General features: G+C 46.4%; 1 protein-coding gene across 3 annotated transcripts in view; it reads right to left on the reverse strand.

Annotated features, from left to right (window-relative positions):
• LOC119399891 (uncharacterized) overlaps positions 1-18,800 on the reverse strand; it is a 50,852-nt gene that overhangs the window by 10,985 nt on the left and 21,067 nt on the right. For 2 of the 3 annotated variants that reach the window (XM_049417884.1, XM_037666770.1), the window contains exons 2-5: positions 14,015-14,218; positions 11,427-11,511; positions 6,026-6,081; positions 893-1,033 (exon numbers count right to left, since the gene is read on the reverse strand). In XM_049417884.1, coding sequence (XP_049273841.1) covers positions 893-1,033; positions 6,026-6,081; positions 11,427-11,490 — 261 coding nt within the window. In that variant the 5' untranslated portion in view covers positions 11,491-11,511; positions 14,015-14,218. The remainder of the gene's footprint in view (positions 1-892; positions 1,034-6,025; positions 6,082-11,426; positions 11,512-14,014; positions 14,219-18,800) is intronic. The other variant, XM_037666771.1, reaches the window with a different exon arrangement.

Genomic DNA, 18,800 nt, shown 5'->3' on the forward strand with positions numbered 1-18,800 from the left:
CGCGAAGAATTGAAACGGGAAAGAAATCAATGGTTGGACTTTTATGACTTCGAAATACGATAGCGCTACGATGTTAATTATAGTTATGATAATTCTGATCATGCTAATTAAGACCACGCTAATTTAGACCGTGCGAATCGACATCCTGCTAAGCAAGACCACGTTAATTAAGACCTTCTTAATTAGGGTTCTCCCTAAACGAAACCGTGCTAAGTAACATCATGCTAATTGGAACCATGCTATTTAAGAGCATGCTGATTAAGACCTTGCTAATAATCTAGGCCGGCCACAAGCTCCACTCTTAGTCCTGCCTTCAACTACTGGTGCAAGCTGTCCACATTTTTTTTTTTCGGTTTTCGCGTCTTTTGACTTGACAAACATTTACAGATTCATGTGTCGGTGCTGCGCGCTTTTCAGAAAAGCACTGCGTCATGAAAAGTCGCGCACACGAAGAGCCATTCTGCTGTAGGAGGCGCATTACTATCTTTTGTTCCTCTTCAAATGATCAGAGTAAGAAAATACGCCATTGATCTCTCCACCAGATACACCCACAGCACAAAGATGTGCCTACTAGGACTGGATGTTACTCTCAATTTTTATAAAGAGATGCGAGAGCTTATATTTTACGCGGTCAGTGGCACTTATAGCAGCAGACCGACACTGCACTGAACTGTGATACTCGTACAATGGTCGTACTGCTTAATTCTTCAGGAAGAGCATAATTCGCATGGGCAGCTCATGTACCGTTAAGACAAAATTTGGCAAACGCCTTTACCTCAATATAACTTCGATGAATCGTATTTCGTCCCCACCCATTTCGTCAATGTGCATTTATGTATATAAACGTCATGCTTTTTAGTGATATTTTATTGAAGCCTCAAGTGAGACTTACCTTGTTATAGAAACGAACGGTGCGACGATATCCAACATCATCATCTCCGTTCTTATTGGAGAACCAGCAGATTAATGTATTGTTATGCATCGGCCCACCTACGCCCCATTTCAAGAATAGTTCTGTGTCTCCGTTTAACATCTGGATTGGAAAAGAGGTGCAAGTGAAGGGCTGGAATATTTTTACCTTAGGTAGAATAATCGACAGCGGTACCTTTTTGAGTATTACCGACTAGCTGTTCAACGACTATGCCGTTGCTAGCATATGCTGCCCCTAGACTGAAGACAGTATTGTGCTTGGAAAAATTGTTTTCTGGTTTCTCTGACAGGAAGTCGCCCTTTGTATAGACGTGCCAAGACGTACATTCCGTGGTATTCGGGTGATATTGCAAGCAAGTGATCACAATACGCTTTAGCTCAGCAGCCATCAATTAGAACTGGCTAAGTAAAATGCCTACTGCACACGAGGGACAACACTGCTTTGGCTTTCCTTCAGCCGAAATAGATTGCTTTAAAGATAGCCATTTCAGATTACGAGCATCAAACCCTCTTTAACCAAGAAAGCGGCAGCCTCGCCGTAAGTAGATGGCAATGATAGGGATTTAACAAAGCAGTAGATAACTACACAAAGCAACGTTCATAGTTTTTAAAATTGCACTAACCATTCGCTTAATAACAGAACTGACTGGCGTGGAGCAGGCGAGCACAATGGAACTTGAACCGAAGTCACCTGATGACAGCGAACGCTCGCTATCACAACGATGGCGCCATGGGGAGCGACGCCATAAGGGAATGTACGGGTCGTGCTTCCTTCAAATTCAGCGCTTCTCTGCAACTTGTGATTACACGACCTTCAACACATCGCACGTAAGAACGGAACATGCATGGACACACAAAGCGTTTCGCCATGCATGCACCGACCAGCCCCAAGATACGTCACGTATGCACAGGTTATCACCAGCATGTGCCATACTTGCAAAGCGAATATTACCTTCACGATACGCCATGCGCGCGCGGATTACCTTCAGCATGCGGCACTCTAACACTGGACTGGAAAACCTTTATGTTCTGCAGGACGCACTTCGCGCGTAGCGGGCGTATCCCACGTAGGGACCGGCAGGGAATACGTGGTGCCCGCTTCGTGATAAAAAAATATTCGAATATAGGTCGACCCATATTTCTTGCGAAACGGAAGTATTTGAACATAACACCTTTATTTAGAATAACCACGGCTCGTTTACGATAAGCACGCACAAAGCCCATTAGGCGTCAGTTTTCAGCGAGTGAAGGCATGGCTTGGAGGTCTGCATTTCCCGAAGAGTTGGTGACAACGGAATCACACACGGTCATCATGGTTCTGTGTGCGACTTCCCGTTTGCACGTTTTTTTAATGAAAAAAAAAACATCTAGGCTTACTGTGCCGGCGTGTGCAGCTACGGTGGTTGACAGTGGCTGTAGTGGGCAGCATTCACGGTTGTCTTCGAACGTCTTTTTAACATGCCGGGGCACACCAAGGCTTTGCTGACGTATGTGCGTCACGGATATGACGCTGGTAAAATGCACAGTAACGGATAAGAAAAAAAGAAAAGTTGATCCCTCCGTCATAGGAATCGGTATAATACGAAAGTGCAACGCGTCTTTGCAAAAGTAATTCGATGTTCATTGTACATCGATAAATGAGAGCTTGCACAGTGTCAGCTGGAGTTTGGCGGCTATAGCACCGTTTGATGAGGACGCACCTACGTTGACGCCTGGTGGAACATCTCCATCGCGACGACTAACGCCAATGATGAAGATTAAACCTTTCTGGTAGCTGAAGTAGTTGAACGCGGACACAGCGCAGGCTAATACCAGGCAAAGATGGCACCAACAAGCACTCAATAAACACTAATACTCGATATGCGCTCACAGAAAGCATCCTCATTCGAGGATAGAAACGGCAAGGTGTGCGCTGTCCCGTAATTGAGTAACGTACACTTCTGGTCATGCATGCACTACCACACAGCGCTTCGGTAACGCCACAGGCAGTGCTCGTAGCTTGAGCCGTGAGCGCCTGAAGGCGTCCCGCTGCCCGCTGGCGTGTCTCATTGCAACAAAACATTAACTCAATCTTCATTGAAACAAAATGGAGTGTAAATCAGGGAGCCAGCCTCAGCGGTGAGGAAGAGTGCGTCTCACAGCCATTGTTGAAGGAAGGAGCACTGCCTTGGTGGAGCGAGACAGAAGTCAACGCCTTCACGCGTTCACGGCTCAAGCTACGAACCTCTACCCCCCGTGTTGATGAAGCGCAGTCTACTTGTTTATGCATGAGCACAGGCGTAGGTTAACCTATTGCTCGGGAGTGCACACCGTGCCGCTGGTCTCCTCAATTGACGACGCTTTGAAGAAGTGCATATAGAGTACCAGTGCTTATTATGCGCTTAATCTCGGCCGCGGCGGCCGCATTTTCGATCGAGGCGAAAATGCTTGAAACCGGTGTCCTTAGATTTAGGTGCACGTTAAAGAACCCCAGGGGGCCGAAATTTTCGGAGCACTCCACTGCGGCGTCCCTCATAACCATACCGTAGTTTTGGGACGTTAAACTCCAGCAATTGTTATTATATTATTGTGTGCTGGTTGATGCCATCTTTGCGCGGGATTCACGATATGCTGTGTCCAGGTATATGTAAAACTTCAGTTACCACAGCGGTTAAATAATGATCATGAGCGTCAGTCGTCGCGATGGAGATGGACCACTAGGCTGACGTCAACGTGGGTGCATCCACGCGAACGGTGCTATAGCTACCAAACACCAACAGGCATTCTACAAGCTCTCGTATATCAATATGCAATAAACAATCAACTTCTTCAGTGAAAACACGTTTCACTTGCGTGTTATGCCAATTCCTATGACGGAGAGCTTGTTCCGCAGAAATTCCGGTGTCGGCGTCGTTGGTTGTGAGCGAAAAATCATCATCTTGTGTAAAATAAATAACTAAAAAAATCTTCGAGTGAAAATCGAACCCAAGCGGTCTGCGGGGCAAGCAGGTGTGCTACCACAGAGCCATTCCATTTATTCGAACAGCACTTAAATTAACTTTAATGTTTCACAAACATGATCGTGCTGTGTATAGGTGTCACAGTACGAGATGTAATAAGACCACGCAACTGCGCTCATGCGCTACCGTGCCGTGGCGCTCTCAACCGTGCTTCGAAAGGTCCACAAGGTGCTCGAAAACACGGCAAAGCGAGTGAGCTTGTGACGCGCAAAGTAACCGTCGAAGAGTTCCTGTATCAGAACGCACACACAAATGCAAGCAGGTGGTGTTTCTTTGTGTTGCCCATTGTAGCGTTACTAACTTGTAAGCTGACGGCACTCGTTCTATAGCACCACGTACTGCGGAAACAGACGTATGGGCCAACACTGTGAAGGCCGGTTTCCACCGTGTGACGCCCCGTGCATTGCCCTCTTAGGAGCCACGAAAGCACACCAAGCCGACAAGGGGCGGCTACAGGGTCGGCATCAGGTCATTCCCTCTTGGGTCTTAGACCTATGTAAATTGCTATTAGCTTTTGCAATGCCAACCTGGACCGCACTCGAATCGGTAGCGAGACTCGCGCATGCTACCTACCAGTCCTGAGAAGCTGAGCATCTTGAAACACTCGCCCACAGGACTGGTTACATGTGAATCATTAGAGGCAACATATATCCGTGTCAAAATTGGGGGACGCTTAAGCTTCGCCTTTAAGAGTTGAACGCGATAGCGACATCCGGCCCCATCCTCATCGTGCTCTGTTTCGCTTGTAATTATGTTCGGTCGCCCGGTCACACACACACACACACACACACACACACACACACACACACACACACACACACACACACACACACACACACACACACACACACACACACACACACACACACACACACACACACACACACACACACACACACACACACACACACACACACACACACACACACACACACACACACACACACACACACACACACGCACACACACACACACACACACACACACACACACACACACACACACACACACTCACTCACTCACTCACTCACTCACTCACTCACTCACTGACTCACTCACTCTCTCTCTCTCTCTCTCTCTCGACATACCTATAGTAAAGATAAAGGTTTCCGCCCTCTTCAACAGCACTTTTATGACAACAGTGTACCCACTACATGTGCGTAAGAGAATGCGCGCACTAATGTGTATGCCCTTTGTAATGGGTGGAATGCTTTAAACCAACTGCAATTACGCGCGTGATACTTTTTCGAAGTTGCGATGCACCCACTACGTGTTCGTAAGGGAATACGCGCAGTAATGTGTGTGCCTTTTGTAATTGGTGGCCGGCTTTAAACCACCAACTCGTTATGTAGTTCACATGGTGTGACGCCCGATGACAATATTCGCTTGTGCCCCTTTTTACTGCGATATTACATCTCGTACTCTCACACCAGTACACAGCACGCGTATGTTTGTGAAGCATTAAAGTTAATTTCAGTGCAGTTCCAAGCAACGGAGTGGCTCTGTGCAATAAAGAAAAAAAAAAACGGAGTGGCTCTGTGGTAGAACACCTGCTTGCCACGCAGACAGCCTGGGTTTGATTCTCACTCGAACCTAAGATTTTTTTTTATTTTTTAAGTCGTAACATTAGTCTTTGTTTATATTCTTGTGGTGTATCAATTTACTACAAATGCACATGCCTAATGTACCAGCGTAGCTGGCGCTGATTGAAGAACGGAAGGCGTGCCTATGAAACTCGATGAGCTAGGTATTTTTGCTAGATTTGATCACGAATATTGATCGAGCTTCTTGAGTGACGAATATAGGTCGATAGCTAATTATAGGCGACATTCCCGGAAAAAAAGGTTGACCTGTATTCGAATAAGTACGCTACTCAGACAAGGCTCAAATCCATCTGCCTTGTTGCCGAAGCAGGAATCGAGCAATAGCCTATCTCCCGTGACCATTTCATGGCATATTTTGGGGACAGCTGTGGAGACATTCGTCTTTTTGCTGTCATAGTCTTTAATCACACCGCATGACATCGCACCTTCACCTGTGTAGTTGCATGAAAAACGCCTGAAGAGACCAAAAATATTCACTGGAATATAGCTTACCTCCTTTGTGTAGTTCATATATTGTTTTTTTTCCGGATCAATTTTTGAATAATCCGCTATAAATTCAAGGAGAGAAAAAAAGAACGTTCTAAACACGAATTGGCACACCGTTTTAATGGAATTACAGGACGAAAGGCACAATTTCGTTATACATCATCACGATGCCCCTTTTCATACCTTTACGCTTACTCTTCGAAATTTCCAGAGGACAATCTAGAGAACCTAGATATCAAACAGTGAATGCGATCAAATAAATCAGCAGATTTTGTAGATTTTTCCAAGAATCAAAGCAGCGAAAATAACAAAAGTAAACACTAATGTCTTCTCAAGAACAAACTTCATGAAATTTTGACGATGTCGTCACAGAGCGATGCAGTTTTGTAGAATCTGCATAACCAGAAGAATGTTCAGCGAAAATTCTTGGTCGCGGGACCTGGTACTCGAGATTGTTTTAAAATTTCGTTTTGGTCGGAACAACCCATTACTAGATATGATGGGCTAGTTGGTGAGCCATGATACTGACGAAGCAGCGTACTTAAACAAAAGATGTTAACTCCTGTATGTAAAAGGCACACGCAAGCGCTGCACTGTGTCAGCAAAGTGCCGGGCTGCAACTTCATTAATGTAAACCCTTTTTATTATTCAAAATGAGCGCAAAGAATTGGCTTGAAAGTGCACTGGTTGGTAAAAAATGGTTTTGATACCGCGGCAACCGACTGAAGAAGTTGTGTACGCTTGATTACAAAGTACTCGTAAATTTTTGGTCAAGTGCTTCAGAATGATTGATACCAGATTTATGCAGCACAAACGGACGCATCGTCTGAATAGCGACTTCGAATGCGCAAAAAAAATAAAATTTTAAAAATGTGCAGATCCCCCCACCAGTTCTGGAATATTGCTCTAGCTATTGATAGCATCTACTTAAGACAGAACTTTGCAGGTCTAACGCTTTCGATTGGGTCTCGTATACCTTATTACTTTTAGAGCGATAGTTTAGCTCCAGGGGCGTAGCCAGAAGTTATTTCGGCGTAGAGGGAGCGGGGTTCAACCTCTGTTTACGTACGCGTGTTTGCATGTATATGCCTATATACACATGCGAAATTCAAAAATTCTGGGGGGCGGATTTTCGCTAATTACCTTACTTCTGTAATAGAACAACGAGACACGCAGACAACACCCGTTTCTGGGCCAGCTGTTCTCTTCTTTGCCTTTTCTTCCTCCCCTTCGTGTCTCCCTCCGCGATCCTCCCGCAAACAGCCGAACCCCGGGGCCGTTCTTCCACACCACACTCCGTATAATATTCTAGTTTATTGCTGTCGCAATCACTGCTTTGCCCTTGCGGCGAAAGTGTGACTTCTTATTATTGCGATTGCAGTTACGTGGACACTCTCGACGGGTTTTTTGCCGTCGCCGTCAGCGTAACGTTCAGTATAAAGTCCAAATAAATAACACGTGAGCGGGGGCGACGAACGCGGCGAAAGCGCGTGAGCGGGGGCGACGAACGCGGCTGAGGCATAGATGAAATGAGCCGGCCGTTTCCGTCGCACGGAGGGCGCATGCGATAACATCGCCCTGCGTGCGAGGCCTGCTGTCGATTGCTCGTCAAGCAGATAGTAGACGCCCCGCCCGTCTTTCCTCGGGCGAAGGAGAATGGACGCCGCAGGAGGGTGGGCGGAGGAGCTGCATCTCGGCAGACATCACCACACGGCTCGTATGCCCTTCTTATGTTCTGTGCTCTCACCGCGCTTCACGTTGAGACAACAGCCTGCACGAAAACCGCTTCTCTCCCTGGAGTGGTCGCACTCCCTTAAACCAGCGTTTTACAGCAGAGCTGTTAAAGACGAGCTCAAACGGGTGAAGTATCGTCCAGCGGACAAGTTTAAACTGCACGAAGAAGGCAACACCTAAGAACATAAAAACACGCACTAAGCCATACATAGCATAGCCATGTATGGTTTAGTATAGCAAGGGTTGGAAAAGGGAAGGAAGGGTGAGGAGGAAGGTAAAGTATTTTCGCCAACGAAAACGTTAGCACAGAGTCCAGCCTGTGGAGTTCCTGTTCGTGTCGCTGTCTATGCGTGTCGTACTTCGGACAGTCGAGCAACAGATGATGCACATCCTCGTCGTCGTGGCCGCACGAACATGTTGACGATGATGCACGCTGAATCCGAAATAAGAAGTGCTTTGTGTAAGCCGTTCCGAGTCTGAGGCGATGAATGAATGTGTCGAGACGCCTTAGGAGCTGAGGGTTTAATTGGCACTCTGAGTTAGGGTCGACAGCGTACAAGATCGATTCCTTTGGGCTGTCTGAGAATCAGGAGTATAAGCATAATTCACGTTTTGCTGTTTGTAAAATTCGGTGTATGTCGCATTGAGATATAGGAATGAGGCGGGTTTGTGTATAACGATGAGCGGCTTTCACCAACTCGTCTGCCAATTCATTTCCCTTGAATCCGCAGCGACTGGGAACCCACTGAAATACCACGTGATCTGTCTACGTAGCTTCTGAACGCTCTTTTAAGATCGCATGTACTATACGTATATCTACTTTTCCTGAAGGACCATTTTCCACACAACAGCCGCCAGGGAATCGGTGATTACGACACACATTCTTGGCGTCGTTGAGTTTAATAAAGCTGATGGCTAACAAAATGGCTACAAGCACCGATGCTGTTGAAGAGGATAGATGACCCAGCCGACAACCATAATATTCATGTAACTCCGGAATGACAAATGCTGATGTCGCAGTCTCTTTGGTGACGGAGCCATCAATTCTCACGTGAGTGTAGCCTTGGTACCTGTCAAACAGGTGATGCGAGGCCAACTGCAGTGCGGTAACGGCTGCTACGTCATATTCACTTCGAAGTCCTCCTATTGACGTTTCAATAGTTGGTGGCTCTAACAGCCAAGGCGGGTAGTTTAAGTCAGGTGGCCAATGTGTCCACGCAGGAAGCTGCGAAATGTACTGTTGGTACACACGGTGCAGTTGCGTTCCGGGACTTTTCTCAATTTGTGATATCAGTGAATGTGAAGGGTCTTGCGTCACTAGGAGAAAGAGGTTCCGACAGGTCTCCACATTTGGAATCCCATTAAAGTTGGAATCTCGTGCCTCTGCTAATGTCAGGCAACTTGATGTTGCCTGTAGAACGCGCAGGCGTCGGGCTTGTAGCAGCTGAAGTCGGTGTAGAGACGTCTGAGATATGTTAGGGAGAACTGGCACGGAGTAGGCAATCTTCTGTCGGATAGGATCGCAATGCACGTGGAGTAGTGACGCCGATGTTCCGCCCCACTTTGTTCCCGCTTTGCGATGGAACGGACAAGTCTGTTCACTTGGTTTTCGAGATCGGCTATATGTTGACTCCATCTGAGTTGGCGGTCTAAAGTAACACCAAGGAAGCGATGCTTTCGTGCGATTTCGATTCTCTGGCCGTCCGCAAAAAAAGTTTCAAGATTTCACTTTCTTTCTCGTGAACGGTAGAACTACAGATCTGGCGTGAGAAATCTGCATGCCTCGCTCCTTGAGGTAATGGCTTATTGCATTTAGTCTTTGCTGAAGCCGATGCTTGATGATTTCAAGAGATTTGTGAGACGTCCATATGCATATGTCGTCTGCATACACAGATATGTTAAAGGCTTCTGGCAGCACTTCTGGAAGACCTGCTATTGCAGCGTTGAAAAGAAGCGGACTTAGAACGCTTCCTTGGGGTACACCTCTGTTCACGTTGAATAGATCGCTTTCGCCATCAATGGTAGAAATTTATATCTACCTGTATGTAGGAAGTTGGCGATCCATTTAAAAGTACGGCCATGTACCCCATGTGAGGCAAGCCCGTACAGCTCAGGTAGGTGGCTGACGGAATCAAATGCTTCTCTTGTCTCTATGAACACCGCAACAGCGATTTTCCCAGAATGCGAGGTGACAATGGCTTGTCGGGTAAGAACCAAAGAATGACACTGCCAAGTAAGCGTGGTTCTGCTGAACCATCTTGATGACGGAGACATTTAGTTTGTCTTTTGACTAAGATTACACCACTGTCTCTTAAATATTCAAGCAGTTTATATTCACAGTATTGTATAGGCACTTGTCTAAACCTTCAAAGGTTCTTCACATACGATTGCGGTATATACGGTGCCCCTTCAAGACCAGCAACATACGTTAACTAAAGGAGTCTGGAGACACTTACGGAGAAGTTGCCACCTCTGCTGAAGCGGAATGAATGAAATTTCTCTTTAGCAGCGGTCACCACTTCACTGGTCAGTTTGTTCGAATTGACTCTCCAGAATGAGGCACCAGTGTCCGTTAGCTTGAATATTATGGGTATCCCCGCTGAACGCGCTTTTTTGTACGTAGCTGTTGTGAAAGGCCAGTCATCTGCTTCCATGTCACACTGCATTTCTGCTGAGCCGCTAATCCTTCCCCATGAGTTCCTTCCAAGCACTGTAAACAAGCGTTAATCACTCTGGTAGCGTCAAGTCTCAAGCAAAGAATGAATTTCAACGCGCTAGCGTTACAGAGCCCGCGTACCAGAAAAAGCGGTGTCAGCACCAGTGGCGTTGTCCGTCAGTGGAAAATCCCGGTGCATGCAAAGAATGAAAATCCGAGTTTGAACGGGAATACAGCGCGAGAATTCTGCGTGGCAGTCAAGTATCCTACGACAAAGCGATGCCAGTGCTTGAAACTTCTTCGACAAAGACGCTATACAGGCGTCATGTCGGGTGAGAAGTCAATTTATCAGATGTAATATTGCGTGGCAGAGGCGAAGAATAACACCAGGTGTCAGACCATATGAATTGCGTAACGAGTTAGTGGTTTAAGGTGCCCACCCATTACAAAGAGCTCAGCAGTGATTTATCATCATCATCATCATTATCATTCACAGAATCAAGAAATTGTGCAGCTACGTAGGTGCGCTTATCGCCTTAGAGACACGTAGTGGGTACTTCACTGCTTCGCGAAATCGTCAAGAATGGCGTTATGGGGTTCTCGATACTGCGTTTGCAGTAGTAGTCCTACGATAATTTACAACAGCAAATGCCATAGCGCACAGACGCTTCTTTTCTAAGTTCATGGTTGAGGTACCCATGGGCAAGAGAAGCAGCGCAATCGAATGAGAAGGGGATGCGAACGGGGCCCGACACACCATAGCGCTCCACTCTTAAATGCGATGCTTAAGCGTCCTGCCTTTCTTTTTTTTTATTTTGCGACATAATCGGCAATTTTAGCAGTTTAGTTATAATTTCCATTTTGGTGACGGAATGACTGGCAGTATTGTTTGCTATGATATCTTTATATTTACTGCTATGAGTCTCTAGGAGAGAATGCTTGACAGTGCGGTAGCCTACGGATACATCACACTTGTTTTGGTTGGCTTTTGAAGAGTGCGTTACAAATGACACTTACTTTGGCCTTCGCAGAATGCCCAGTATGCGATTAGAAGCAGAGAAGAGTGCACGATAATGTTCATTGTCGTTGTTCACTAAAAAACCTGAAATAAATAAAATACGAAAATGCTTTTACAACGTTCTGTAAACTGTCATTTCGACTTGGTATGTTATTGTGGCAGGTTTTTCTTTCTAGTGCAACTAGCCCACAGACAGAGAAAAAGAGGGCATCTGAGACACACATAGCGCTTATCTTTAGCAATAATTTGGGTGTTGAAAAACAACACTATTTGTGTATCTGTTTCGTTATTTTGCGTCCTTTAGCTGTGCAAAAACACTTAGGGCCAAACAACGAAACGTTCCTTTCCTCAGTAAGGAAGCCTTCATTTTGGTGAGGCCGCCTTATGTCACTCTGAAAGCTTCCTCACTGAGGAGCCCTCGGTGAAGGCTTCCTTGGCGCTTCCTCAGCTTAAGGTTGCTTTGGGGCTACCTTCGTGCGCCCTTAGGTCCGCTCCTGGCCCTGAACGAGTGCTTCACCTCACAGCTAGCCCACGTGATGAGCTAGCCCACGTAATGCTTGTTTCCGAGGCAACCCTCCCACCCCACCTCTGCGGGGAGACGCGAGCGTACAAGCGTGCGTGCACGGTGAAGCGCGTTTAGACTGGCAGCGTTTAAAGAGGCGGGCGTTTCAGTGTTGCTAGAACGCACCACGTTTTGCGCTCGACTACGGTGACTTTTCACATTTAGTAATCGCAGTTGGAAGAAAGCGTACACGCGTCTCTATATTAACACTTCACTTTGGAAGTGATGTGGTGACCCAACTTTTTTTTTACAGAATAAACGCTTGTGAGCAAAGCTTATATTCGATAATCTCGAACACAGGAGCGCGGCAACCATTCCTCCCGCGAGGACGGGTGAAGGGAGCTTTCAGAGTACGCTTGCTTCCTCCGTCGGTACTTGGCTCTAAGGAGGCCTCACGTAAGGTGAGGACGCGGTCGAAGGAAAGGAACGTTTCGTTGTTTGGCCCTTACTCTAGTTCCACTAAGTGTGAAATCTGCAGAAACAGCGGTTCTGCGGTGTTTCCCTTGTGATTTCCGGCGTTCAGACGCAAACCGAGGACGCACGATGCCATTTCTATTGATTGACAGGCGGATCATTTATTATGCCTGAACCACAAATTTCTTGGTATAATCTCGGATAGAGGCCTTCGCTGGAGCCGCTGTTTAAGATTCTGGGTGGGAAAACCTGGGGGATGTCGGTAGACGCAATGCTGGAACTGTACAGATCACTGTTTCTCGGTTTTATTGCGATAGCAATTACATGGACAGCCTCGACGGGTTTTTGCTGTCGCCGTTGCCGTCGCCGTCACCGTCATGCCCGTCCGGTATGAAGTCCGAATTGATAAGATCCCCCGCGCATTGTTTTTCTACCTCGGGTAAAAGCACGCGAGCGTTGGCGACGAACGCGGCCAAAGCAGAGATCAAACGAGCCGGCCTGTTTCCGTCGCTCGGAGGGTGCATGCGATAACATCACCCGGCTCGGGAGTCCTGCCGTCGAAACAGACAGGAAACGCCCCACCTGTCTTTAACGACCATGAAAGAAGACTCCAGTTGGGGAGCGGGGGGGTTGTCGCGCGAGCAGCCACTACTTTGAACTTTGGATCTAAGGGCGCGGTCGCGATGGTGGCGCGCGCGCTATCTCGAAAGTCGTCACAGCGGGCGGCTCGTATAACCCTTGAACGTGCTGCGCTCTCAACGCGAAGTGACTATGCGCAGGGCATCTCTTCCTGGAGCAGCCGTATTCTCTTACACTAGCGTTTTGTAGTTACGCGAGATCGAATAGAATACAGTTACCTGCCAGCCTCACTTCGTGCTGCAATGCACGAAGTGAGGCTGGCAATGAAGGGCTAAGTGCCCGCTGTTCATTTGTCGAACGTGTGACTTTGCTGAGTACAAACTCCTATTCGAGAGGTGCCGAGTGGTGGGGCGATGTGCTTCTCAATTAACGCGTGAAATAACTGAGGCTGCAGAAATCGCGAAACTTGGCGATAAGTGCGTGAGTGTCCCGTCCATTGCCTTGATGGAAAAAGAAGTTCGGTACATCTCCCGTGCGCATGACCACCGCAAGTGATATGGGCTGATAACACTGTGTTGCTTTTTGCAAATAGTGCTTTGGAATCTTTTTTTGTTCACGTGCCGTTTCCTTATATTCTGTCTCGTTTCGGAAATAAAGTTCAGTTGTAAGTCAGCGCTCGTCTGTGCTTCTTCCTGGTACCCTGTCCTTTTTTGCGCTGTTAGTCACATAATGGATCACCAACTTGCCCAAAGAATTGCTCTCTTAATTTACTTTCTAGTTCGCAGTGACGTTAACGAAACCTAACTTTCTTAACCATGACACTGCGCACAGAATATGTCGACTCTGAAAAAAAAAAAACCCAAAGCTTTCGACTACTCGTTTTAATGTCTTGAGCACAGAGCGCACTTTAGCGTTAATAAAATTCGATAAGACATGCTTGACACGTTCCGTAAATGCGTCGGTCGGTCCTTTCGCTTTTGAACGCGCTGCACACGATTGATTGTGAAGGGTACAAGAAAATATGATACGAACCTCTCTTTCTTTCAAATCGTGATTACGATGGGACTAAATGACTCGTAATGAGTATTGCTCGACACCAGATATAACCGTCAGCAACGCTTCGAAAGCAGCAAGCAGCCGTCTCTGTCAGCACTCTTAAGTACTAATAGAGTATTAGCACTGTCGAAGTAAATAGCTGATGGGGCTCGTTGAGGAATATGTGTGCTGAGGCTGAACCTGCGAAAGAATGTACGGGACAAGCAAGAAGATGGGCGGACAGGTGTTAAAAGTGAAAACTCTCGTCAGCAGCCGTTAATTAAACCATATTCTCAAAATATCAGTCATTGGCAGGCTGCGCTCTTCGCGTCTTTTCCGTTCATTCCCATCTTCTGTTTTCAATGAACCTGGCGTTCAGTTTTCGGGGTGGGCAATCGAGTCCACGGGAAGAAATGTCGCTTTATGATAGATCAAGTGTGAAAAGCTGGCATTTTACTAATTGTCCCACGCGTGTGGATCCTCGTGCAGTAGGCGCTGCCCATTTCCATTGATAAACGAAGAGAATGCACGAAGAGGCAGCAGCCGTGAAAGGTTGATGGGGTGCGAGGAACGACGTGAAGGCAGCCGACGTGTCGTCGGGCCGTTGGCCTCGGACAGCGTAGCTACGAGTACTCTGGCCGGGAGACAGGAGAACATTGAGACATGGCTTGAATGACGCACACCTTTAGTGACTGATTATCCCCACAATGAGTACAACAAAATCCCCAGTTCACCTGAAAAATTCCCATGGTTCCTTGTATTTTGCTATACTTATGTCATGTTGTCAGTTTGCTCAAAATGTTCGCGCCTAAACAAAGCCAACAAATGCTATCAGGGCTGTTATGCTTTTTCTTAAGAGCACGGGACTGGGTATCAGACGCTAGCGAACCATCTATGGCATGTGGTTATTGTATATACGCATAACTTCTTCCTCTCCCCATCATCACCCTTCATCGCTTCTTTTTCTTTCATTTCGCTTTTCCCCTGTGCAGAGAGACAGGCAAGAGCGCACTAGCCCAGGCCGAACTCTCCGCATTCCAATAAATTTTCTCTAAGCCTAAACATGGTGGTCATGATCATCGTCGTCGTCGACGTACCTTATGTCGGCTGCAGGAGTAAAGCTTCCCTAAATCATTTCCAAAGTGCCCATGCTATCCTGCGCAAGCTGATTCCCTGATGTTGCATGCAGATTTCTCGATTTCGTCGCTCCAACTAACTCTTTGCGTCCTTGGCAACGCTTTCCATCTCTTGGCATCCATTACGACGCTCTAATTGGCCATTGGTATTCAGTCCTTCTCGGGACGTCTTCTTAGGTTATATTTGGGTAGTATGGTGCAAGAACAAGCACTGCAAGCGCTGCAAAACTACAAAATTCGTACGCGAAATTTTCTGGTATTGTGAAGGCTACTACGAATCGAATCAAACTTCTCTTTCTTCCTCCATGACGCTATATTGCTCAAGTGCTTCAGCTAGAGGTAGTTCATTAGTATTCCAAAGATTTTTATTGGTCAGCAGCGCTAGAACCAACCGTAAGAGCAGGGCTTTGACCTCCGATCCCAAGCGGCGCTCCCGAACCAAGCGTTGAAGACCTTGACCACAGCGTAATATAACAGTACATATCTTACACCGTGACTTCGACCCCCTAGCGTTCCCCTTCGCTACAGTAGCTTCAATTATCGAGATGTCATGTATTCCTCTGCAATCACTCCTTTAGGTGAGGTGAGAGCCGTTGACAAGGAGTTACATATATTGAGCTACAGCCGTGCTAAAGGTGGCGGTGTGCGTTCCTTCTTTCGCGTCACGTCTCCCGTCTAGCCCGGCCGTGATTGAGCATATGATTCTCAACCATAATCATCATCATCATCACCATCAACATCATCATCATCAATCTAAGCCTGTTTCAGACCAGTGCAAGGCAAAGGCCTCTCCCAGTGACCTCCACTTTACCCTATCCTGTGCGAGCCGATTCCATTTTATGCCTGAGAACGTCCTAATTTCGTCAATGCATCCATCTGCGTTCATCGACTGCGCTTCCCATCCCTTGGTGAGCATTCTGTTGCTCTTTCTAATGACTATATCCCTGACCTATATCCCTGTATCCCTGGCTATATCTTTGACCATCGAATGTCTGCCCTACGCAGTACGTGGCCGGCCCAGATGCGTGTCTTTCGCTTGATGTCAACTAGAACATCCGGTATACCCCTGCGTGTTCCCTGACCCATACTGCCGTCCTCCGATCTCTTAATGTTATTCCTATCACTTTACGTTCCACTGCACGCTGCATGGTCCTCAACTTTTTCTCTGGCTGTTTTGTTATCCTTCTCGTTTCAGCGCCATATTTTAGAACTGTCAGTATGCAGTAGTTGTATACTTTTCGCTTTATTGACAGTGGCTGATTTCCTGACATTATTTGGGAGTGCCTGCCGAACGCCCTCGAGCCCGTCATAATTCTTCGGTGATTTTTGTTCTTTTCGTGATTAGGCTCTCCTGTTAGTAGTTATCCTAGGTATGCATATTCTTATATACACTCCAACGTACGGTTTCCAATCTTGAACTCTTTCTTTCGCCGGGCTCTTCAGCATATTCATCATCATCATTTGTCTTCGTCATATTTATTTCTTGGCCTTCTTTAATAATTCGTCGGTTTAATACCTCAACCATTTTTTTGCCATTCGTTGCTATCATTACTGAAGAGCCCCATGTCATCTGCAAACCGTAGGTTGTTGGGCCATTCTCCGTTAACCTTGATTCCTATTTCTTCCTAATCTAGTTATTTAAATACTTCCTCCAAGCACGCAGTGAACACCATTGGGGATATTGTATCTCCTTGTCTGACTCCTTTTTTTATCGCAATTCTATCGCTTTTTTGTGGAGAAGTGAGGCAGCTGTGGAGTCTTTCTTGATGTCGGCTAAGTTATTGACATATGATTTAGGTACTCCTTGTCAGCTTAGTGTTTTTAAGACTGCAGATATTTCTACTGAGTCGAATGCCTTATTGTAGTCTAGGCAGGCCAAATAAAGGAGTTTGTTGCATTTAGTACCTTTCTGCATTACCTGACTTATCACATGAATGTGATCCATCGTGGAATAGCTTTTCCTGAACCCACCTTGTTCTTTAGGGTGGTTAAGTCATGTGTTTCTCTTATCCTTCTTTATGTTTCATATTTCGCAGATGAGAAAATTTTGATTATAAGTGTTCCTCGGCATTTTCTTCGCTACCATTCCGTGATTAGACACTCTGACCTGTAATGTTTCTATTGCGCTAAACACAGCAAGTAAATGTTGGTTACTGGTCCCCTTAACCATAGCATTATGTATTTTTGACCATGTGAACTAAAACAAATGCCAGCCCGGAATCACTAGTCTAAGGGTGAATGGGGAAGTATGAATTCGTTTTTTTTTCACCATCCTACCCACCACGGTGGTCTAGTGGTTACGGTGCTCGACTGCTGACCCGAAGGTCGCGGGATCGAATCCCGGCCGCGGCGGCCGCATTTTCGCTGAAGGTGAATATGCCTGAGGCCCGTGTGTTTAGATTTAGGTGCACGTTAAATGACCTCAGGTGGTCGAAATTTCCGGAGCCCTCCACTACGGCGTCCCTTATAAGCATATCGTGGTTTTGGGATGTCAAACCCCAGTAAATATTATTATTATTTTCACCATGCTACCGAACACAATTGTGACACAGTGGAATACAATTAAGTCAATTGACTTATCAGAGAACAGCAATGCTTTCTTACGAGCAAACTGCCGAACACAAGCATCCAGGCAGGTGTCATTTAAATCAGATGACGTATGAAAGAAAGGTGTTGTGGTTTATTGTCCAATAGGCTACCGAACACAAGAGTCAGGGCAGAACGTACTGAGGTCAAACGACGTATAGGATATGGAGACACTTGTTATTTACCAGCCTTCTGAACACGGAACACCAGTGCAATTCCAATACTCATTCAGGCCTAAGGGCGTATAAAGAAAGGTTATATGGCTGCTTTATTATTAACCGGTCTACTAACACACATAATAGCAGCCCATAACTCACTGATCTCATACGAAGACAGAAAAGAGCATATGAGGAAAGATCGCTGAGCAGGGAATGTCCCGCCAGCGTGCTCCCTGTTCAACGGTTTTTTACTACATAATAATAATAATAATAATAACAAGAAGGATACTGATAATAATATCTGCTTGGGTTGTTCAAGCCAAAACCAAAATATCACTATGAGGCGCACCGTAGTGTCAGAGTACGAATCAATTTCGACAACTTTTAACGGGTTTCTTTAACGTGCGCCTCAAGTCTAAGCACGCGGGTTTTGTTGCATCTAACCCTCTCAAAATGCGGCCACCATGGCCGGCACTCACTGCGGCTGTATAAAAGGACTATGGAAGATCAGCACATGTTGTGTTTATCGATGTGCTGCCGAACGCAATTGTGTCAGGCCAGAACTCATTACAGGGACACGAAAGCGAAAATCGATTGGTCTCGTACTAGTAAATTACAAATTCACAATACCGAAGCACCACTCTTACCGCGAGCAGACACGTGGTAAGCGAGAAAACGTGCGAAGAGAAAATACAAAAGGCGACACCACTTTGAGGTTCCGGCACCAGCTTGACGTGACGTCACATATTTTGACGGCGTCTACTAGTGCCTACGTAATCGTTTATCAGTAAAAAATTGCTTACACTGGGATCTAAGCGACCGGAAGTCGTAGCATATACGAAGCTTCAGAAAATTTCATTGAACCGATGTGGCCGAAATGTGCAGAAAGACTTTAAATTTCGT

This window comes from Rhipicephalus sanguineus, chromosome 7 (genome assembly GCF_013339695.2).
Source record: "Rhipicephalus sanguineus isolate Rsan-2018 chromosome 7, BIME_Rsan_1.4, whole genome shotgun sequence".
Lineage (NCBI taxonomy): Eukaryota > Metazoa > Arthropoda > Arachnida > Ixodida > Ixodidae > Rhipicephalus > Rhipicephalus sanguineus.